The 19,325-nt window shown below is 39.3% G+C and overlaps 1 protein-coding gene across 1 annotated transcript; it reads left to right on the forward strand.

Annotated features, from left to right (window-relative positions):
* The first annotated feature begins 2,390 nt into the window (after positions 1-2,390).
* LOC134382443 (small ribosomal subunit protein eS1-like) lies at positions 2,391-3,206 on the forward strand. Its single transcript, XM_063102980.1, has one exon. It carries the CDS (start codon positions 2,395-2,397, stop codon positions 3,187-3,189), a length of 795 nt encoding a protein of 264 aa, XP_062959050.1. The 5' UTR covers positions 2,391-2,394; the 3' UTR covers positions 3,190-3,206.
* The last annotated feature ends 16,119 nt before the right edge of the window (positions 3,207-19,325 follow it).

The raw sequence follows: 19,325 nt of genomic DNA on the forward strand, positions 1-19,325 counted from the left end.
ACTGATGGAATAAATAAATGAATAAATACATGAGAGTTGTATTTTTACTGACATCTTTTAAGTGATGACACAAAACAGTCTCACCACACAAGAGTCTATAAGCTATTTTGTCAAAAAAAAAAAAAAAAAAAAAACACATTTCTTTGCATTTAGGTCAAGAAAACAAAAATATTTAACTTTAACTTTCAATATCCTCATGAGGATTGTTAGAGTGTTGAATTATAAATAAGTGTGTAGGTTTTCTGTACCTTTACAGATTAAATATCTACAAGTTTCAAAGGCCCTCATGGGGGAAAGAACTAAAGAATATTTCAGCTAGCAAAAAGAAATGACTCTGTATCTGATATAAATTTTAGAGATCATTTTAGTCCAGGGACCAATAATCCACTGTCTATGGGCCAAATGTGGTCCAGATACACCTTTGTGTTTTAAAAATATGATTCAGAAGCCTCTAGTCAGGGCCTGTTCTTTGGTTCTCTGTGGACTTCAGTATTTCTTGATGAGTTCCAAAAGCCAATTTCACACTTGTCACATGCCTGGCCCTGTCAGCACTGCATTTATGACTTCTGATTTAGGACAGTGCCCTTAAGGCTGTGACAACTGAGGCTCAAAGAAGGGCACTGAGGTAGAGTAGGGTTCAAAGCAAAGCCTTGGAGTTGGACTCTAGTCCCAGGACATTTTCAATAAGCAAAGAAAGTTTGATTTTCAAACAGCTGGAGAAGAGCGAAAACTTCTGAATTGCCTCTCATTTTAGTCCACATTAGGAATGCATATTAAATTCATTTAATTGCAAAGAAAATTGAGCCCCAAATGGCTGTGACTTGTTTTGGATTACCCAGCCACCAAGGGCTGAGCCACTAACAGTGCTGGGTAACCCAACAAGCCCGGCCAGCAATGTCTTAGAGCAGTATCTCAAGCGGGGATGATTTGCCCGCAAGAAACATTTGGTAATGTCTGGAGATATTTTTGGTTGTCACAACTGGAGAGTGGGTGGTACCAAACATCCCATAATGCACAAGACAGCACTCCACAATAAGGAATTATGCAGCCCAGAATGTCAATAGCACAAGGTTGAGAAACCCTGCTCTAGACAATAAACTAAATGGGGACACCAAAACTGGTTTTTGGAGTGGTGGAAAGGGTGGTGGGGTGTGATAAACAGGCCTCCTAAAGTCTTAATCTGGCCCTGTCCCTTGATACATGACTTTCTTTTATTCTATCCCTGGTAAGTGTATAAAATGAAATTTATGGAAGATACTTCATATTTGGGGAACAATCAGGCAAGAATGTAATAGAAAGGGCATGGACTCTGGAGCCAGACTCCTACTAAAGTTTAAATTCCAGCTCTACCATTTACTAACAGGCGAGTTACTTAACCTTTCTTGGTTCAGAGCTTCCCTTAACGTTTATCATCCGTAAAATGAGGCTAATAATAGTACCTTCCTCACAGAAGAGTTAAATGACCCACCGTGTGCCACGTGTCCGCCACGTACACAGCATTTAGTAGATGTAGGCTACAGTCACTGTCTCATTCTACCTCCCGCACTCTCTCTGGGAGGGTGGAACGAGTATCTGAGTTTTATGGATGAGATGACAGAGGTTCCGAGACCCTCCTGGAGCGCTGGCAGCAGCGGCACTTCAGAGTGGACTGGGGGTACAGTAGAAAGCAGGCGTGTCTCAGCCAGGCCCGCCACACACCACTGTCCTCTCTTTCGTACACATGCACACCTCACAGTCAAGGCCTCTGATTACAACATGAACGTTCTCCCGAACAGGCTGCTCATAGCTTGTATTTTGATTTCTTCCGTTTCTGTCTTAATCACAAAATCTGTAACATTTAAACTGTCTCAGAACAAATGAACTTTTACTTTTCTTTTGTAATTTATGTCACGTATCTTATGCACTATAATGTTTCATGACCTACCAAACTTAAGATGATAGTACCACTCTATAAATAAGCAACTAATTACAAATGGAACATAGTTAACCTTACAGTGAAGAAATCGAGTGGACGTTCTCTTAACCAAGGGACCAAAGTTAACATCAACAGTATTAGAACAAACATTATTTGTCTCCTAATGTCATGCACTGAGGACATGTTGTCCCTTAAATGATATTTCTGCCAAACAAAGCATAACGGGAAAATGTCAGGCACACTGAAATCAAAGGACACTCTACACAGCCTCGAAAATATCAAGGTTATATGTAAAGACCAACAATGAAAGAGGCATAATTCCAATTTTTAAAAACTAAAGGGACATGACAACTAAATATAATGTATGAACCTGGATTGGATCCTGAATTATGACAGGAATTACCTATAAAGGACTTTATTGAGACCATTGATGAAGTTTGAATATAAACTTAAAGCCTTTTGGCTCTCTGAGCAGCACCATGGCGGTTGGCAAGAACAAGCGCCTTACTAAAGGTGGCAAAAAGGGAGCCAAGAAGAAAGTGGTTGATCCATTTTCTAAGAAAGATTGGTATGATGTGAAGGCGCCTGCTATGTTCAATATAAGAAATATTGGAAAAACACTAGTCACCAGGACTCAAGGAACCAAAATCGCATCTGATGGCCTCAAAGGTCGTGTGTTTGAAGTGAGCCTTGCTGATCTGCAGAATGATGAAGTTGCTTTTAGAAAATTCAAGCTAATTACTGAGGATGTTCAAGGCAAAAACTGCCTGACTAACTTCCATGGCATGGATCTTACTCGTGACAAAATGTGTTCCATGGTCAAAAAATGGCAGACCATGATTGAAGCTCATGTTGATGTCAAGACTACAGATGGTTATTTGCTTCGTCTTTTCTGTGTTGGTTTTACTAAAAAGCGCAACAATCAGATACGGAAGACTTCTTATGCTCAGCACCAACAGGTCCGCCAAATCCGGAAAGAGATGATGGAAATCATGATCCGAGAGGTGCAGACCAATGACTTGAAAGAAGTGGTCAATAAATTGATTCCAGACAGCATTGGAAAAGACATAGAAAAGGCTCGCCAGTCTATTTATCCTCTTCATGATGTCTTTGTTAGAAAAGTAAAAATGCTGAAGAAGCCCAAGTTTGAATTGGGAAAACTCATGGAGCTTCATGGTGAAGGCAGTAGGTCTGGAAAAGCTACTGGAGATGAAACAGGTGCTAAAGTTGAACGAGCTGGTGGATATGAACCACCAGTCCAAGAATCTGTTTAAAATTCAGACTTTTAATAGTGACAAATAAAAAAATCCCATTTAAAAAAAAAAAAAGAATGTAAACTTAGATTACATAATGACATTATAACAGTGTTAAATTTTCTTATGTTGGTCTTCTTACTATACTTATGTAACAAAACATCTTCATTCTTAGGAGCATAAAATATTTAGAGTTAAATGCAGTAGTATCTGGTGAACTAGCTCTCTGAAATGAATGAATAAATAAATAAATAAATGCCACGGTCTGCAGCATTTGCTTATTTCTGTGGTGTGAATACTCCCACCATGGCCAATTTCAAGCTACCAATATGAAATCACTGAGTGCAGACTGGGAAGAGATATGCACTATATACATATATACACATATATATATAGAGAGAGAGATATGTATATATATTTATGTATAAAATGAAAAGGAAATAAAGCAAATATTGCAAAGTGTTAACAAAGAATCTAAAGGGAAAAATGAAAATTCTTTATATTATGCTTGAAATTTTCTATAAATTTAAAATTGAATCAAAATATTAAAAGTTCAAAAACATTTACATGATTACAAAAAACATGTTTCTACAGATCATAGGGATTTTTTGCAGTGTTTTAAGGGAGCGTATAAACTGATTATAATCTGTGTGAAGGACATTTTTATGCTCCAAACACTGTGTGAAGGACATTTTTATGCTCCAAACACTGAGTAAATTACTCATGGTCAGTGATACTTCAGCTTATGCAGGGGTGTTAATATTAAAGTCAAGGAATATCCTGTAGAATCAAAAACACCCTTGGGGGCCGACCCCGTGGCTCACTCGGGAGAGTGCAGCGCTGGGAGCACAGCAGCTCTCCCGCCGCGGGTTCGGATCCTATATAGGGATGGCCGGTGCACTCACTGGCTGAGTGCCGGTCACAAAAAAAAAAAAAAGGACGAAAAAAAACCAAAAAACACCCTTGGGGGCCCTAAGCTCTTTCATTAAGACCATACACTACTGGCCTTAGTGAGTCCAACTCAGACAGTTTTTCCACCAGCCTGGAGCTGTTTGCTGTTTCTTTATGAGAACCCCAGATGAAGAAATTTAGGGACCACATTTTAATTTTTTAAAACGACAACACTTTCTGACCATTTAAATACTGGGACCACACTCAACAATGTACAGTGTGAGAGACCGCGGGGCATACATTCAAATAACGGGATAACAGATGCATTGCTCCACACCCCTGGACGTGTCCTTGTAGAGAGAAATGGAGAATGGAACAGGAACACTATTAGACCCATCTCTCTCTCTCTCTCTCTCTCTCTCTCACTTTTTTCTTGCTCTCCCACTCTCTGCAATTACAAGTTTCAGAACCAGAATTTGTACACTTCCAACTGTAAGCCTGTTTTCTTCCACTACTTTACATTTGTCTCTAGCAAATCCCAGAGGTGAGGGCCACTTTGAAGGACCCTACATTTGGGGCTGGAGGAGAGAGACCAAAAATGGAGAAAGACTAGAAGAGAATGATATTAGTCCAACTTGTGGGAACTAAAAGAGCAGAAAATTTGAGAAGTTGGTAACAAATAATACCCAATTGAATTATAAAGCCAGGGAAATGAAGCCTGGAAAAGATCATAGGATTGAGCAACTCGGCAATCATTTGGTCCATCCGAAAGAAATGTAATTACAGCAATAGGAACAAAAGCCAGATTTAAGAGATGAGCAAATGATGAGGAAAAGATACAGTGCGTGACAACTACTGCTTAAAAACAGTAGTGAGCAAAGGAAATAAGGAGCGACTAGATGTTGAAGGGGTGACAGAATCTGTTTGTTTTCCAGATTTTTTCCTCTTTGGCCCACCAAGCTCAACATCCACATAACAAAAAAAACTTTGTGATTGTCTATTTCCATTCACCTGAGTAGTAGTGCTCCTAAAATATTCTTTGTCTTTTTGGTTCATTTGTGGTATGAAGCTGTGTCCATGTGACATGTGACATGTGACATGGAAGAAATCTAGTAGTGTGTGCAAACAATTCTACATCCACCGAATTGAAGACCACAAATGCATTCCTTATAGGAAGGGTGTTTTAGTCTAATTGGATAAGGATGGAGCTGTCACTACCGAGTTGGCCCATCAGATAACATCAAAATAACACTTTCCCCCTCTACTCACTAGAATCGCCTCTCACTTCACATGGCATTTCTGCTTATTTTCATGGGGTTGGCTTTTCTCCATTCAACACCAAGAGTGGTTTATGAGGTAGGAGGTTCTGTGCACACCGTGCACCAGCCTTCAACCTAAGCTATACCTCCTGGGAACCGCTTTAACTAACATCTGATTACAACTTGATAAAGACCACCCTGCAACCAACCTCATATTTATATAATTACAATCATTTCATTACTAAATTCATCGTTAGTGCACTTAAGTTTCAGAAGTACTTTCAAGAGAAAGCAGTTATTGCCTTAGTTTGAAGCACTCAAACTAGCAAACAAAAAACGGCAACACCTTTTGTGTACAGCTCTGCCTTGGTAACTGAAACACAAAGCTAATGTTTGTAAGAAGTAGCAATGGTCATTTTTAGAAAATCCTATGTCCCTGTAATGCTACACTGAGGGCCCACGTCTTGTCCATTTGACAACCACCTGGCCCTTTTCCCCCCCGCCACTCTGAGCCTCTCCATTCTACGGCCTACCTCAGTAGAATCCTTCTTTCCCATTACCGGACAACGTGACCAGATTTTTGGTTCAGGAAAATAACATGCGAATATTTGGATGAGAGCAAGATGATTATCTCACATCAGATAATTGTGAAAGCTGTCAATCAATTTGGTTCTAGCTGAAGTTTTTTGCAAACCTACATCTTATGGAAGTTTTGAATATTGTTCTCAAAACATTATCCAATATTACACGTAATTAAATGTTGATGTCAATTTTAGGCAGCTTTGTCTCATTTCTGAATACTTCTCTCTCTCTCTCTGTCTCTCTGTCTCTCTTTCTCTCTCTGTCTCTCTGTTCTGCACATTATTCTCAAAATATTAAGTATGATATTTTAACAACTAGTCATGCAGTCTTGACTACAGGGGTTCTTGCTGGTCACACTTTCCCTTCACCTTCTCTCTTCTTCAATGTGTTTGGGTTTTGCATTAGTTTGCTAGAGCTGTCATCACAGATTCCACAAGCTGCATGGCTTAAAGGCACAGAAATGTACCCTCTTACAGCTCTCTTCTTTCTTGAAGGCTCTGAGTTGAATCTGTCTCACATCTTTCTCAGCTTCCGGCGTCACCTGCCATCCTTGGTGTTCCTTGGCTTGCGGCTTCATGACTCCAAACTCTGCCTCTATTGTCACATGAAGTTCTCTCATTGTTGCAGAAAACAGTCGTGTCCTTATTTACTGCTATAGTTGTAAAATAAATTCCTAAAAGTTGGATTCCCGGGTCAAAGGATGTATGCATTTTAATTTTTTTAAAAGGACACAATTCACATTCTCTCCAATAATGCACGCTCTTCTCTATACCCTCACCAACACTGGAGTTATTCATATCCTTTCTTGAGTAAATATTCTTCTTGTATTTTTTTTTTCATTAGAGCCTTTCGTGCTTTTAAAAGTCACATCGCACACCACACAGCAAAACACAGGCTTTCTCCGTTAGAGGTCTCCATTCTCTCTTGAGAGAGTGCCAGTGTTCTCTCTCATCTTTCCGTTTACCAAAACAACAATGAGATTGTATTTTATACATATCATTACACATAGACTAGTTAATACCCTGCCTTGTTTCAAAAGGTTAAATCAAATTTTTAAAACTACTGTTGGTATTAATATAAATCCTGATGAAGTTTGGAAACATTTCTGTTGCTCTTCAGAAAAACAGAAATTCTCCTAAACTTTTTTTAAAATGTTATGGCTTTTTACTTGTCTTATTGAGGAATATAACTATGCTTCCTGCTGAAAATGAAAATTATTTTAGTAATAAGGTAAAATTTAATTTTTTAACTAAGATTTCAAGATATTCTAAACCTTTCTAATCTGAAAAAGTTTAATTAAACATTTGCTAGTGATGTTTAAGTCAAATATAAAATATATAAGTGGATTTGTTTGATATAATGTCAATTGAAAATTCTAAAAATCTTAGAGCATGTTTAAAAGTGTGAATAATCTCCAAGTGAAATGAAATATTTAAGAATATAAGTGAGCTTACTGGATTTTTTATATGATTGCAATTTCAAAGTAGTTACCAAAGTCACAAAGAGATCTATAATTATTTTCTAAATAGCAAGTCCTAGAAAATCTAATGAAAAGATAATTGAAATGTAAAATTTGCACATAAATTTGGACTTGATATTTCAAATCTTGTAAATATATTGTGGACAAGAGATAAGCTATTTATTTCAATTTATAGATGCCTACAAGGGCATGAAAGTTATGAATGAACTGAATAGAGATGTTTTGACATTGGTCTGACTAATTGTTAGCAAACCTCTAATTTCTAGAGCAGCCTATGGTCATTTCATTAGTTATAAGATATACTAAAATTATTAAAGGAGTTAAACTTTCTAAGGGTATAAGTGGGATTAGACACAGCTGAAGGTCTTCATTATTCAGTTTTTTCATAAGAACATAGAACCCAAGAATAGTAAACAACCAAGGATACCATTCGCTTTGTTTAGCCCACCTAACCAGTTAGAGCTTGTTTTACAATGACTTGATCTTTCCAAATAATTTTATTTGGCATGAAATGTGCAGATACAGTTCTTAAGGGAAAAACTATTTTCTCCTCTCTGCTATCGATTTTTCCTGTGTTTCAGGGCAAAGACCTGAGTGCCCAGTTTCTTCATATGTCATCCAGGGAGGGTAAATTTGATGCTTTAATGAATAACTTGTGAGGATTGAGTAGAGAATTCAGCGATTCTCTTTAGAAGCAAGTGGTGTATAAAGTAGAGCAGAATTTATTAAGCTTCTAAAACTGTACTGCTTCCTGAAAAATGAATAGTGCATTTATTCAGTAAGCTAGTTAGGAGCGGTGACAGTAATAGTACCCAAAATAACAACGAGCAAGTTTAGTCCCATGGCAGATTCCCATGACCAGGGTGTGCAATTAAGTAAAAGAAAGAAAAAGAAAGAAGAAACGAATAAAGTTTATGTCCTGCTCTCAGCTGTGGGTCCTTGTGCAGATCAAGATTATTCTTGCGCTGGCTCCCAGCCAGGGGGCAGTTGGAGACCCGACACGATCAGACCACAGCCTGTAAAGGAAGAATGAGCAGCTCTCGCAGGAGATAACAGGTAAGGAAAGAAGGCTCTTTTCACAGAATTCCCAGAAAAAAAATTTTTTTGCAGCAACTTAGCCTGAATTGAGTCCCTTCATCTGTCACAGTGGCTGGGACATGGGACACACTCAGTGGCTTAAGCCAACCAGCCCCTACCCTTGGGGTGGGCTGTAAGAGCAATTCCATTCAAACTGAAAGGTTAAGAATGGGGTAGCCTGCACCATTTTGTGACCAAACTATGATTTCTGAGCTCAGGACAAAATTAAAGAAGTACTGTCTATGGCCAATTTGAAATATATTTATATGTGTAGGGAAAATATAGGAAAATGGTCAGGGCTCCCTCGGATGTTCAGAATCTTGCCAAGCATTTGATGTAAATATGCACGTGCACCAGTTGTTCCTTGGTTATTGTCTAATGTAATTGTGCATGTTCACCCAGGTGTTCTCTGATTGTCCAACTTGCACCCAGGTGTCCTGGGTTAGCAGACTTAAGTATAAAGAATGGGTGGCTATGGTGCACAGTGTCCCCCTACCCCCCGGGATGCCCAGGGGTGGGGACGGGGGCCACAGGGAGGCCGCTACTGCTGCTGGAGGCTGTTGCTGCAAGCTGTTGCTGCCAGGGCCCCCAGGACCCTCTGGGAGGCCACCGCTACTGCCGCTGCTGCTAGAAGCTTCTATAAGCAGCTGCAGCTGCTGAGGAAGCTGAGGACTGAGCTCGTGTCATCTGACAATGGCTCCCAGGATCTTTCCCAATTACCTAGCTCGTGGACCTGCATTTGAGGGTCTGGTGACACAGTCTGTACAACGGGTTTGAAAGGTCTGTGAGCCCTAGTCCTAGCAATACAATTGGCCACATCAGCAGGATTCCGACAACAGCCCTAACCTGACAATATGAATGTCTATTCTTCACTCTGACATTTGCATGTATTTCTCTTCTAAAATTAACTCCCTTATTTGGTTGATTCTCACCTTTCCTAATTGCTGAACTTTATTTTACCTAGGATGATCTCTCATGAAAGGCCGACTTCTCTGTACAATGAACAGAGGGTATTAATGCATTTTTCCAAATACAGAAATTCACCAAGGAGCCTTAGATAGAATTTGGACACCAAACCAAAATTTATTTTATTGGAAACAAAAATTATTTAAATCTTTGTTTTTCAGGAGTTATCAGCTCACCTGATAATGAGCCTGTGTGCACACCTAAGGGAAGTTAGGCCTCAGTCATTGAAAATAAAAGCACTTACCTAGTTTCTCTAGTTCCTTTTAATTTTGTTTCTGTGAGAGTTTGTGTTTGTAAATTTAAAGGATCTCAGTAGTTGACGAAACCTTTTTTTTTTGACTCTTCTGAAGCTGACTCTGCTTCCTGGAAAGTGTTCGGCCATCCATCCACCATCTGCTACCTGGGCCCCAGCAGCTGCATCTTGCACTATTCCACAGCAGCAAAGAGCAAAGGTTTATGCAGCACACCGTTGGCTAGCATAATGGGAGCACCTGGCCCAGTCATACAGTCCATTAAAAAACCTCAAACACCCATTCCCCTATGAAGCTTAGTGACTATCCTCTTTACCCCTCCTTCTCCCTTGCATAGTCCTGCTGTGATTTAGAGCCCACCCCAGGGAGCCTGGCCTTATTTACTGCTTTGCAGCAGCCTTCCTCATTAGGATGTCATTGTCTGTAGGGGCAAACTGAAGCTAAGGGTAGGAATACCTTTGTGACCTCTAACTTACTTAGAGCTAGTTGTGGTAGGCTAGGGAAAATGTTTCTCCTGAGTTCCCAAGACTCCTGCACAAGGAGGGTAAACTCTACTCCTATTTCTCTGGTCTTTGTTCTTATCAAGGAAAGAACACTGGCCATAAGCTGCATTGAATAAGGAGCAATGCAAGAGCCAGGGTGGAGCCATCTAGAATCTTGTTTGTTCTTATTTTGATCATCTTACCCACTTAACAAATGCATGAAAACTTCCCATTCCCAGCCTGCAGCTTTTAGAGAGCAGCAGAGGCAGACAGCGGGAGAAGCTTGGAAGCTATGAAGCTAATATAAATTTAATGGGTCACAACAAATTTCTTAGCACCAGTTGATCTTTAAAGACTTAACAAGCCATCCCTCTTCTTCCCAGGGAACAGTTCCCAGGCAGCAGTTCCTGGATTATTTGGATTTTTCATGGTCTTTTACCCACTATTCAACAAGTTTAATAAAGCACCACATCCATTTATTCTAATAGTAATAAAAAGCATGGATCAGTGCTTCACGAGACTTGAATTCCAAACAGAAATGTTTTGTAGAAATTCAATACTCATAAAGCTGATTTCTACGTATTGATTTTATATGAACATCAAAGGGTATAAAAAATATGAAGTGAAATTTCAAAGATACCCATAAGTGCTATGAACCAATTCCAAAAGATTTAGAAGATTTTGTTTTGTTTGTTTTGTTTTGTTTTCCAGCATCCTGGAAAGAAAGCAAGTTCCTTTAAAGCAGGAGGTGTTTTCTTTTATTTTCCTTTTTAAAAGATGACCAGTAAGGGGATCTTAACCCTTGACTTGGTGTTGTCAGCACCACGCTCTCCCAAGTGAGCCCCAGGCTGGCCCTAAAGCAGGAGCTATAGAACACTATGCCCATACGATAGTTGCGTGGAACTACACATGGAAGGAAAGAGTGTCTTACCAGTCACAGTAATAAGTTTATTTTCCTTTGGGCCAGGTTTTTTCTTTATCCTAATTACAACAGCAACAGCGATAATGATATCAGTAGTAGCTGAAGTGTATTGAGCACTGAGCTTCATGCTGGGCACCATGCCCGTGTGTGTACTGTCTTTACTCACACTGCCTGTCTTAAATCTCATCACAACCCTATGATGCATTTAATTCCATTATCCTCATTTTATAGAGGAATTAATTTAGGCAAGGAGAGGTTAAATAACTTTCTCAACTTAACACAACTAATAAACTGAGATTTGAGCCCAAGCCCCAACCCCCAATTGGCTCCAGAGTTCATGATCTTCCACTGACAATTAACATCTTACACCAATATTTTTCCATCATTCCCTGCTGAAAAAGTTAGCAACAGGTTATCTTCTGATGTGCAAAGGCTTTCTTTGGGAAGCAATAGTTTTTATTGGCAGACACCCTATTTTCAGCTGTCCCAAAGTGTCTTGTTTGGAAAATTCCCCAAAATATCAGGGGAAAATATGTTTTTAAGCACTTTCTTTCACACTGGACATAGTAAAATGGCAAGTGTTTGAGGGCATTCCTTAGGAACTCTTTTTTCTTAATCTAAGTACTATCTAAAATCATTTCTAAATAAGAGTAATAAATGAAGAAATAATCTAACTGAGCTTATCTTTCTGCTTATAATTAGATGAACGGTTTTGTTTCTTCTTAACACTGTTCCTTGTTCTTGATAGTAACATTTTGTTCTCCTAGAGGAATGGAAGGATGGACTGCTTGTTGAAAGCTACTAGTAGCTTTTCCTGTTCCTGGAGATGGAGTCTGAATCTTTATTTCAAAGTGGAAGATAATATAATGGCAAGGTCACAGTGGGCACACACAGTGTCTACTTTGGAGTAATCTAGAATTTGTCTTTAGGCTAAGCCCCTCCCTTTATTTTAGAAAGGACAACTTTTTTGAGTGAGCCATTTTAGGCATGCAGATGTATGTTTTGCCTAGAGATAGAAAGTGAGGGTATCTTTCTGTTTTAGTCCATTTCTGATGCTTATAACAAAATACCTGGAACTAGATAATTTGCGAAAAAAAATTTTTTTATTGCTTACAGTTTCTGAGGTTGGGAAGTCCAGAGTCCAGGGAACACTTCTGTTGAGAGCCCTGATGGTGGTGACAGTGATGGCAGAGTATCACATTGTGAAATTGTGGAGCAGAGAGAGCAAGCAATCAAGCACTCTCCTTTCAAAGCCCTCAGAACCACGCCCTTAACCACCATTTTTGATCCATTCATTATGGCAGGGTCCTGCAATCTAATCACCTCTTCAAAGCTCCACTTTTCAATTACCATAATAGCATTTCCCATCCTCTCAACACTGATACAGTGGGGGGCCAAGTTTTGGGGGAACACTCAATCCAAGGCATTTCACCCTTGGCTCCCCAAAACTCATGAGTTTTTCACATATAAATACATTCATTTTCTCACGGACAGAACTGTGCTTTTGCTGAGGCTTGTTTTCAAAATATAGATTTAGACTAATGTCCCATACTTGGCAGTCTTTAATACAGGCTTTGGAGAATGCATTACCAAATGCTATACGGACGCCACCCTAAAGATGGGAATGAGCATGCTTCTTGGAATGACATGCAAGTTGGTATTCTACTGCATCCCAGGGAAACTGGTATCTAAAGGAGCAGTGGGGACATGAGCACAGTGTCTCCTACCTGCGGGAGCGAAGTGAGGCCTTGCTCCTGAGCCAGGGCTTAGGAGACAGGTGGCTAACAGAGGACTGTTGTGAAGAGTTACAGCAAATAGACATTCAGAGTAGAGAATTTTACATTCAATTTCACATTTTCTTGTTGCAATTGCTTTACAATATCCTTAAGTCTTTTGATTTAAAAATGTTAATTTTGCTCTGGATTAATAAAGAAAAGCTGTGTCCAAGCTTGCTGACAGTGGAAAGAATCCTAGAAAAGTTATAAATCACAGTTGCCAAGGCAGTTGTCTGGGACCAGTGATGGCAAGCAACAGCAAGTTGAGAAGGGAATAGGACTTTCCATTCCTGGGAATTGTCGAGCTATGTGTACTTTTCCTGTCTGTCACAGGGATCCCATCTTCCATGTGGGAGATGTCTGAGGATTCAGGGAGAAAACTTTGACAGAGATGAAGCCTGTGTGCTGTTCATATGGCTCGACTTTCTGTGGAAAGGGAGTCTACTATCATCTGCTGTGGGCCATCTTGCCTGTGATGACAGAGTCTAAAGCTGGCTGGAGGAGAGGCCGTACAAGCAGAAGAGACAGCATGGTGTCCTCTTTTTCCAGGTGCAGGTGGCTCGCCTTCTACTCGTATTAAAGGAAAAAATAATTCATCAATGAGTCACAAAAACACTCTGTATTTATATAAATTGTTAAACTATAATATAAAAATATCACTTGTTAAGACTTACTATTTATAGTTATTGTACTAAGTGTTTTACACAAATTATTTAAACTCCACAGCAACTTCATGAGGTAGATACAATCACTATCCCCGTTTCACAGATGGGAAAATTGAGGCTCAGAGATGTACCCAAAGTCATACAACCAAGTCACAAACTCATCCTCACTATATTATACTTCCTCTTGCTTCACAAAGCACTTCTAAACCTGGAATATGTGTTTGATCCTCACGAGAGGCCTGTGATGTAAATAGTAAATGCATGGTTATTCTCCATTTTTCATATAAGGACATTGATGCTTGGAAAAGCTATATTACTTATCCTGACTTGCCTAATGAATTGTTGGCAGAGAAGGGACTAGAACCCTATTCTCTTGATTCCCGGTGCTATGTTTTCCCCACTCCCTCACAACTAAATGCAGCAACATTAACTGAGTAGTTATGAGAGAGTCGCTGTAGGGAAAATATAGGAAAATGGCCAGGGCCCCTCAGATATCCAGAATCTTGCCAAGCATTTCATGTAAAAATGCATGTGCATCCAGATGTCATGGGTTATGGACTTAAGTATAAAGGATGAGTGGCTCTGACCCACGGAGCCCCCGCCCCCAGGGAGGAAGGCCACAGGGAGGCCAGTTCTGCTGCTGGAGGCTGTTGCTGCAAGCTGTTGCTGCCAGGGTCCCCGGGACCCTCCAAGAAGCTGCTGCCACAGCTGGACCTGTAAACTGCTGGACCTGAAACCTGCTGCTGCTGTTGCTGAAGAATGAGCTCACGTCGCCTGCCAATGGCTCCTGGGATCTTTCCCAGTTACCTAGCATGGACCTGCATGCGAGGGGTCTGGTGACCCATCTATACAATGGGTTTGAAGGATCTGAGCCCTTGCCCTGACAATACAAATGGAAAACTTAGTGTAACTAAAATAACAAAACATTTTGGCTTTAATTATCAATAACCCCAACCAGACAACAAGCGTAGCTATTGCGCTAACCCAGCAATTGCCGTAGTCATGTAGCTTTACAGTCACAGAAGAGGTGACACACAAGGAGCATTTAGGCAGGTAAGTAGGAATTTTCCATTTAAGGAAGACAGGAAGTTATCCTAGAATGCGAGCTGCACCTGTGAAGGCCCAGAAGGCAGCAAAACAAGTGCAACCATTTGCAGAGTGGAGCCTGACTGCTAAGGACAGAGAGCGGAGGGAGGGTAGGAAAGGTAGAAAGAAGCCAGGACGAGAGAGCCTTCATTAATCTCTCACAGAGGTCAGTCAGAAGGAGCTGCTTGCCAAGAGAAAAAAAATGTCAGTGCCAGAAAGGATGAGGCATCTGGGGTTTGTAAAAGATTCCTTTCTAACCTTAAGAGCCACCTGTCATTCCCCAAATACAATTGCATGCATTCTTTTTTAAAAAACTGTCAGAAGACAAGTCACTTCATTCTAACCAGATCCAACCGGCCAATGAGTTTGGGTCATCCGGATGGACATCATCTACCTCTGTGGACATTTTCCAAGTTGACATTATGATGTCTGCATTGGAACTAAATTGCTGCTGCACCATCTGTTTAGAAACGATCTTCACAGGTGGCTGGTGTGTGTCAGATGCCTCACATTTTGTCACGCATGCTGAAAATTTTTTTAAATGTTTAAAAACTCTTAAAAATGTATATTTCTGTGTGTTCATATAAAGGGATGAAAATAATTATTCTCAAAGAATCAAAGGAGAAGTTCAATTGTTTTGATGAAATATGTATGGATTGGTTCAGGGCGCAGTGGTGGTGGAGTGGTGAGAGAGGTATGCAGGGATGATTACAAGTAAGAAAAGACAGACAAATTAGCATTCTCTGTTCTGATTGCTCCAAATGCCTTACCTGCCCTCATTTTCTGTCTCAGGACAGCAATTCAAAGCCCAGATATTAGTAGGCACTGTATTTTATTTGGCTCTTTTGTATGATATGGAAGGACTAGAGAGAAGGAATGTGTGTGTGCACATGCATTCAAGCATATATGTACATGTGCGTTTGTGTGCATGCAGGTCCACGTGTGCATGTCTGTGTGTATGTGCATGTGTGTATAGGCAGTTAAAAGGTCTGGCCTGCAAATTCCACTAGCCAGCAAATTTTTGTAGAATTTTTTTCCCACCCCACCAGTTAATTATCCAAACACTAATTAGGGTGTTGACTATAACAAAATGCTTTATTTCAAGAGAAAAAGAAAGGGTATAACACTTATTATACTTATTATTGGTAATGATTGGTGAGGGGAGAAAAACATGTCAGTGAAGTAATGTTATTTTACAGGGTGGAATTAGACTTGACTATTTCTGGAATCTGAACTAACCTGGCAGTTGAGACCCTATTTCCTGACTTGGGATTTTCCATGGTCAGTCTCCCACTATGGCCTCATGGACAATAAATGATTCTTGTTTTCTTCAGTCAAGAACAAGTAGGTGGTTGATTTAGAGACTGTTGGGCTGGTTCAATTTTCAGAACAAGTGATTTATTGTGGATCTTTCAGAATTGCTCATTTAATAAGTTTTGTTTTGTTTTTACGGAAAGGCAATGATAACTGGGATTTCTGGTCCTTTCACCAAGTAGATAAAAATTATCAAAGGACAAGCATACCAGCTTTTCCTGTCCTGTTTGTGCCTAGAAAAAAAGTTTTGGATTTTGCTGAAATGTGACAAGGACACAGAGCTGCTGGGTTGTTTGGTTCCCCCTGAAGGTCAGTCTGCAACAAGCGAACGTGGCACCCAGGAAGCCATTCAATTCTGTTTAGGGATTGTATCTGGTAATTACACTCTCTTAAATCTATGCCTGAGTTGTAAATCGAGAAGAAAACCTTCCAGCAGCTGCCCATGATCTTTTTTTAAAGGGCAATTTCAAAAAAGTTCAAGAACCTTCAAGGTGCAGGCAGTTCTTTGATATTTAGGAGGATTGTGATTAAAAGTCATTAGATTTAATTATGTGGAAATAAGGATTCGTCCTTTTTAAAAAATGAAACCAAGTAAAATCATTCACACTAGGTACTTTGTCCTGAATGGACTTATGAATATGCATGAAACAGGGTGGCTGTACCAAATTTCTTTTCCAAATGCTGCTTTTGAATATTTTTATTTAAAAAAAAAAAATGAAACTGAGTGGTTTTTAGGAATAAATAAATGCATTTTTTGACCTCATGGATTGAAAATTAAAGTAATTTTTTTTTCAATTTTCCTAAATTCTTAGCAAGTGTTGAAACATGCTGAAAAGAAATATATTAAAATTCCACAGGAAAGAACAAAATCAAATGAATGCCCTCAATTCCACAGGAAAGAACAGAATCAAATGAATGCCCTCAATGGACATGGCTCTTTCAGGGTATTTTCTCCCTTTGTACTGAATCACTAGTCTTCAGAACTCCTGACAAGGAACCCTGAACCAAGGATAACAAACATCACTATGTGTAACACCTTTCCACTTCCCTCACCCATGCAGATATTGTTAATCAGTCACAGTGCTTATTTGTGGTAAGTCTGGAAAATTGCTTTGGAATTTTTAATACAGTATTTCAGACAGTCTCTATCAAGCCATTGGGAATAAAACTCGTGATAAAACAAATTTTTTCTGTGTATTAGACCATGAACTTGGCTCATTTCCTCTACTCCCTGATTTGCTCTTGCAAGTGAATGTATATACTATAAGTTGCATGAACTAAAGGAAGGGCTTGGAGTATTCATTGTGGTGGTAAAATAGTCCTTCAAATTGGGCTTGGCAATTTTTCTGTAGGTGGTGAGCATGCTGCTATTCTTCAACTCTGTTTTATCCAGTACAATCTCCTTCTTTCATTAACTACTTCTGTATCCTCTTCTTTGGCTCTTCATCCCACATGCCTTCCCTTTGTTTACAGAAGGAGCTGGAATTCAAAGTACTGCCATTCCTTAGAAGCACATGAGTGCCCCCAGAGGAAAACAGCAAATTAGAGAGGTTGGTAAAACACGACAGTTTTAGAGTCTGCATTTTGTCATAATCTACTGGATGAAATTTATTATTTTTTTTTATTTTAACTTCTCAATATACATTGTAGTTGATTTTCTCATCCCTTTACCCATTCCTGTTGCCCCCTTCCCTCTTTCCCTTCCCCCTCCAATACATCATATCTGTTCACTTGTCTTAACAAGTTCAAGGAATTGTTGTGATTGTTGTGTCTTCTCCCCCCACCACCAACCTCTGTTTGTTTGTTTGTTTGTTTCTATGTTTGTTTTTAGCTCCCACAAATAAGTGAGAACATGTGGTATTTCTCTTTCTGTGCCTGACTTGTTTCACTTAATTTTCTCTAAGTCCATCCATATTGTTGCAAATGGCAGTATTTCATTCTTTTTATAGCAGAGTAGTATTCCATTGTGTAGATAGACCACAGTTTCTTATCCACTCATCTGATGGTGGACATTTGGGCTGGTTCCAACTCTTGGCTACTGTAAATAGTGCTGCAATAAACATGGGAGTAAAGGTATCCCTTCGACATGATGATTTCCATTCCTCTGGGTATATTCCAGTACATATAGAATATATTCCCATATATATATAGATATAGATATAGATATAGATATAAATATATGGAATATATATATTCCAGCAGTGGAATAGCCAGGTCATATGGTAGATCTACCTGTAATTGTTTGAGGAAACTCCATACCATTTTATTGGATGAAATTTAAAGTGAAAAGCACTTCACATTTACTTAGCATGAAAGCTTAATTGGAGCCATTTTTGTACACATGTTGCATGTTGAAATTTTGTAATATTTAATACTTAGGAAATGGTCACACAAAAGATGGCAAAACCTGTTCTAATTAAATAGTAGTTGTCTGAAAAATCAAGTTTCATACATAGGGTATCTCTAGGCAATGGAAAGTGAGGTAGCACTTCACTGGTGCTATTTATGTATTCTGATTATCTAGTAAAACCATGAAATGCCTTCATCTTGAAAATGATAAGAGGGTTATTGTGAGACCTCAAGCTTGTAAAAGAAGAGAAAAGGCTTGATATTTCCATAAGAAATTTGAAAATTCTATGCGTACTCCTCAATTGTACTGTATGATACAATAAGAAAAAAAAACATAATTTGGGCAAAAATTTAGTCTCTGGAGAATTTCTAGGATGCAACCAATCTGGAAGAAGTTGTGCTTGGTTTATGGTTCTTTTCTGTTATTAATTTATGTTGAAGTACAAGTGCATTTGGTAGAGAACTTACTCTTTCTTCATGTGAAACCTCCTGTTTTTATTATCTTTTAATGCACTGGTACCAATTGTGTTCATAATAACACAAAAGAGCTCATGCATCTCCTAGAAAGATTACACACAAAAAAAGGTTTTAAACTTGTTTCATTCTTATAATTGTGTTTCAATTATTTAAAAATAAAGTAAATAATGTGGGCACTTAAATATAGCTCTATCAAGGTCAAAGGGTAACATACAGGAAAAAATACCTCTTTGCCTTGAGACTATAGGCCTGGGGTGCTGAATGGAAATTAGCTGTCAGCATGCCCACCACCTCAAATTGCAATTATTCCCCATTTCCCCCACCCAACCGCTCCCCACTCCCCCTCTCCCTACCCACCCTCCACCTCCAGCCTGTTCTCTCCCTCTGCAAGTCCAACACACCACTGTGGTCTTTCTTTCCTTCCTTTTTCTCTCTTAGCTCTCACTTATGAGTGAGGACATGTGGTATTTTTCCCTCTGTGCCTGGCTTATTACACTTGACATAACTTTCTCCAAGCTCATCCATGTTGCTGCAAATGGCAGAATTTCATTCTTTTTTATGGCTGAGTAGTATTTCATTAT

The sequence above is a fragment of the Cynocephalus volans genome, chromosome 7 (assembly GCF_027409185.1).
Source record: "Cynocephalus volans isolate mCynVol1 chromosome 7, mCynVol1.pri, whole genome shotgun sequence".
Taxonomy (NCBI): Eukaryota; Metazoa; Chordata; class Mammalia; order Dermoptera; family Cynocephalidae; genus Cynocephalus; species Cynocephalus volans.

Bases quoted from the DNA above. Each gene is read 5' to 3' on its own strand.
- LOC134382443 (XM_063102980.1), top strand. From the start codon at position 2,395: ATGGCGGTTGGCAAGAACAAGCGCCTTACTAAAGGTGGCAAAAAGGGA.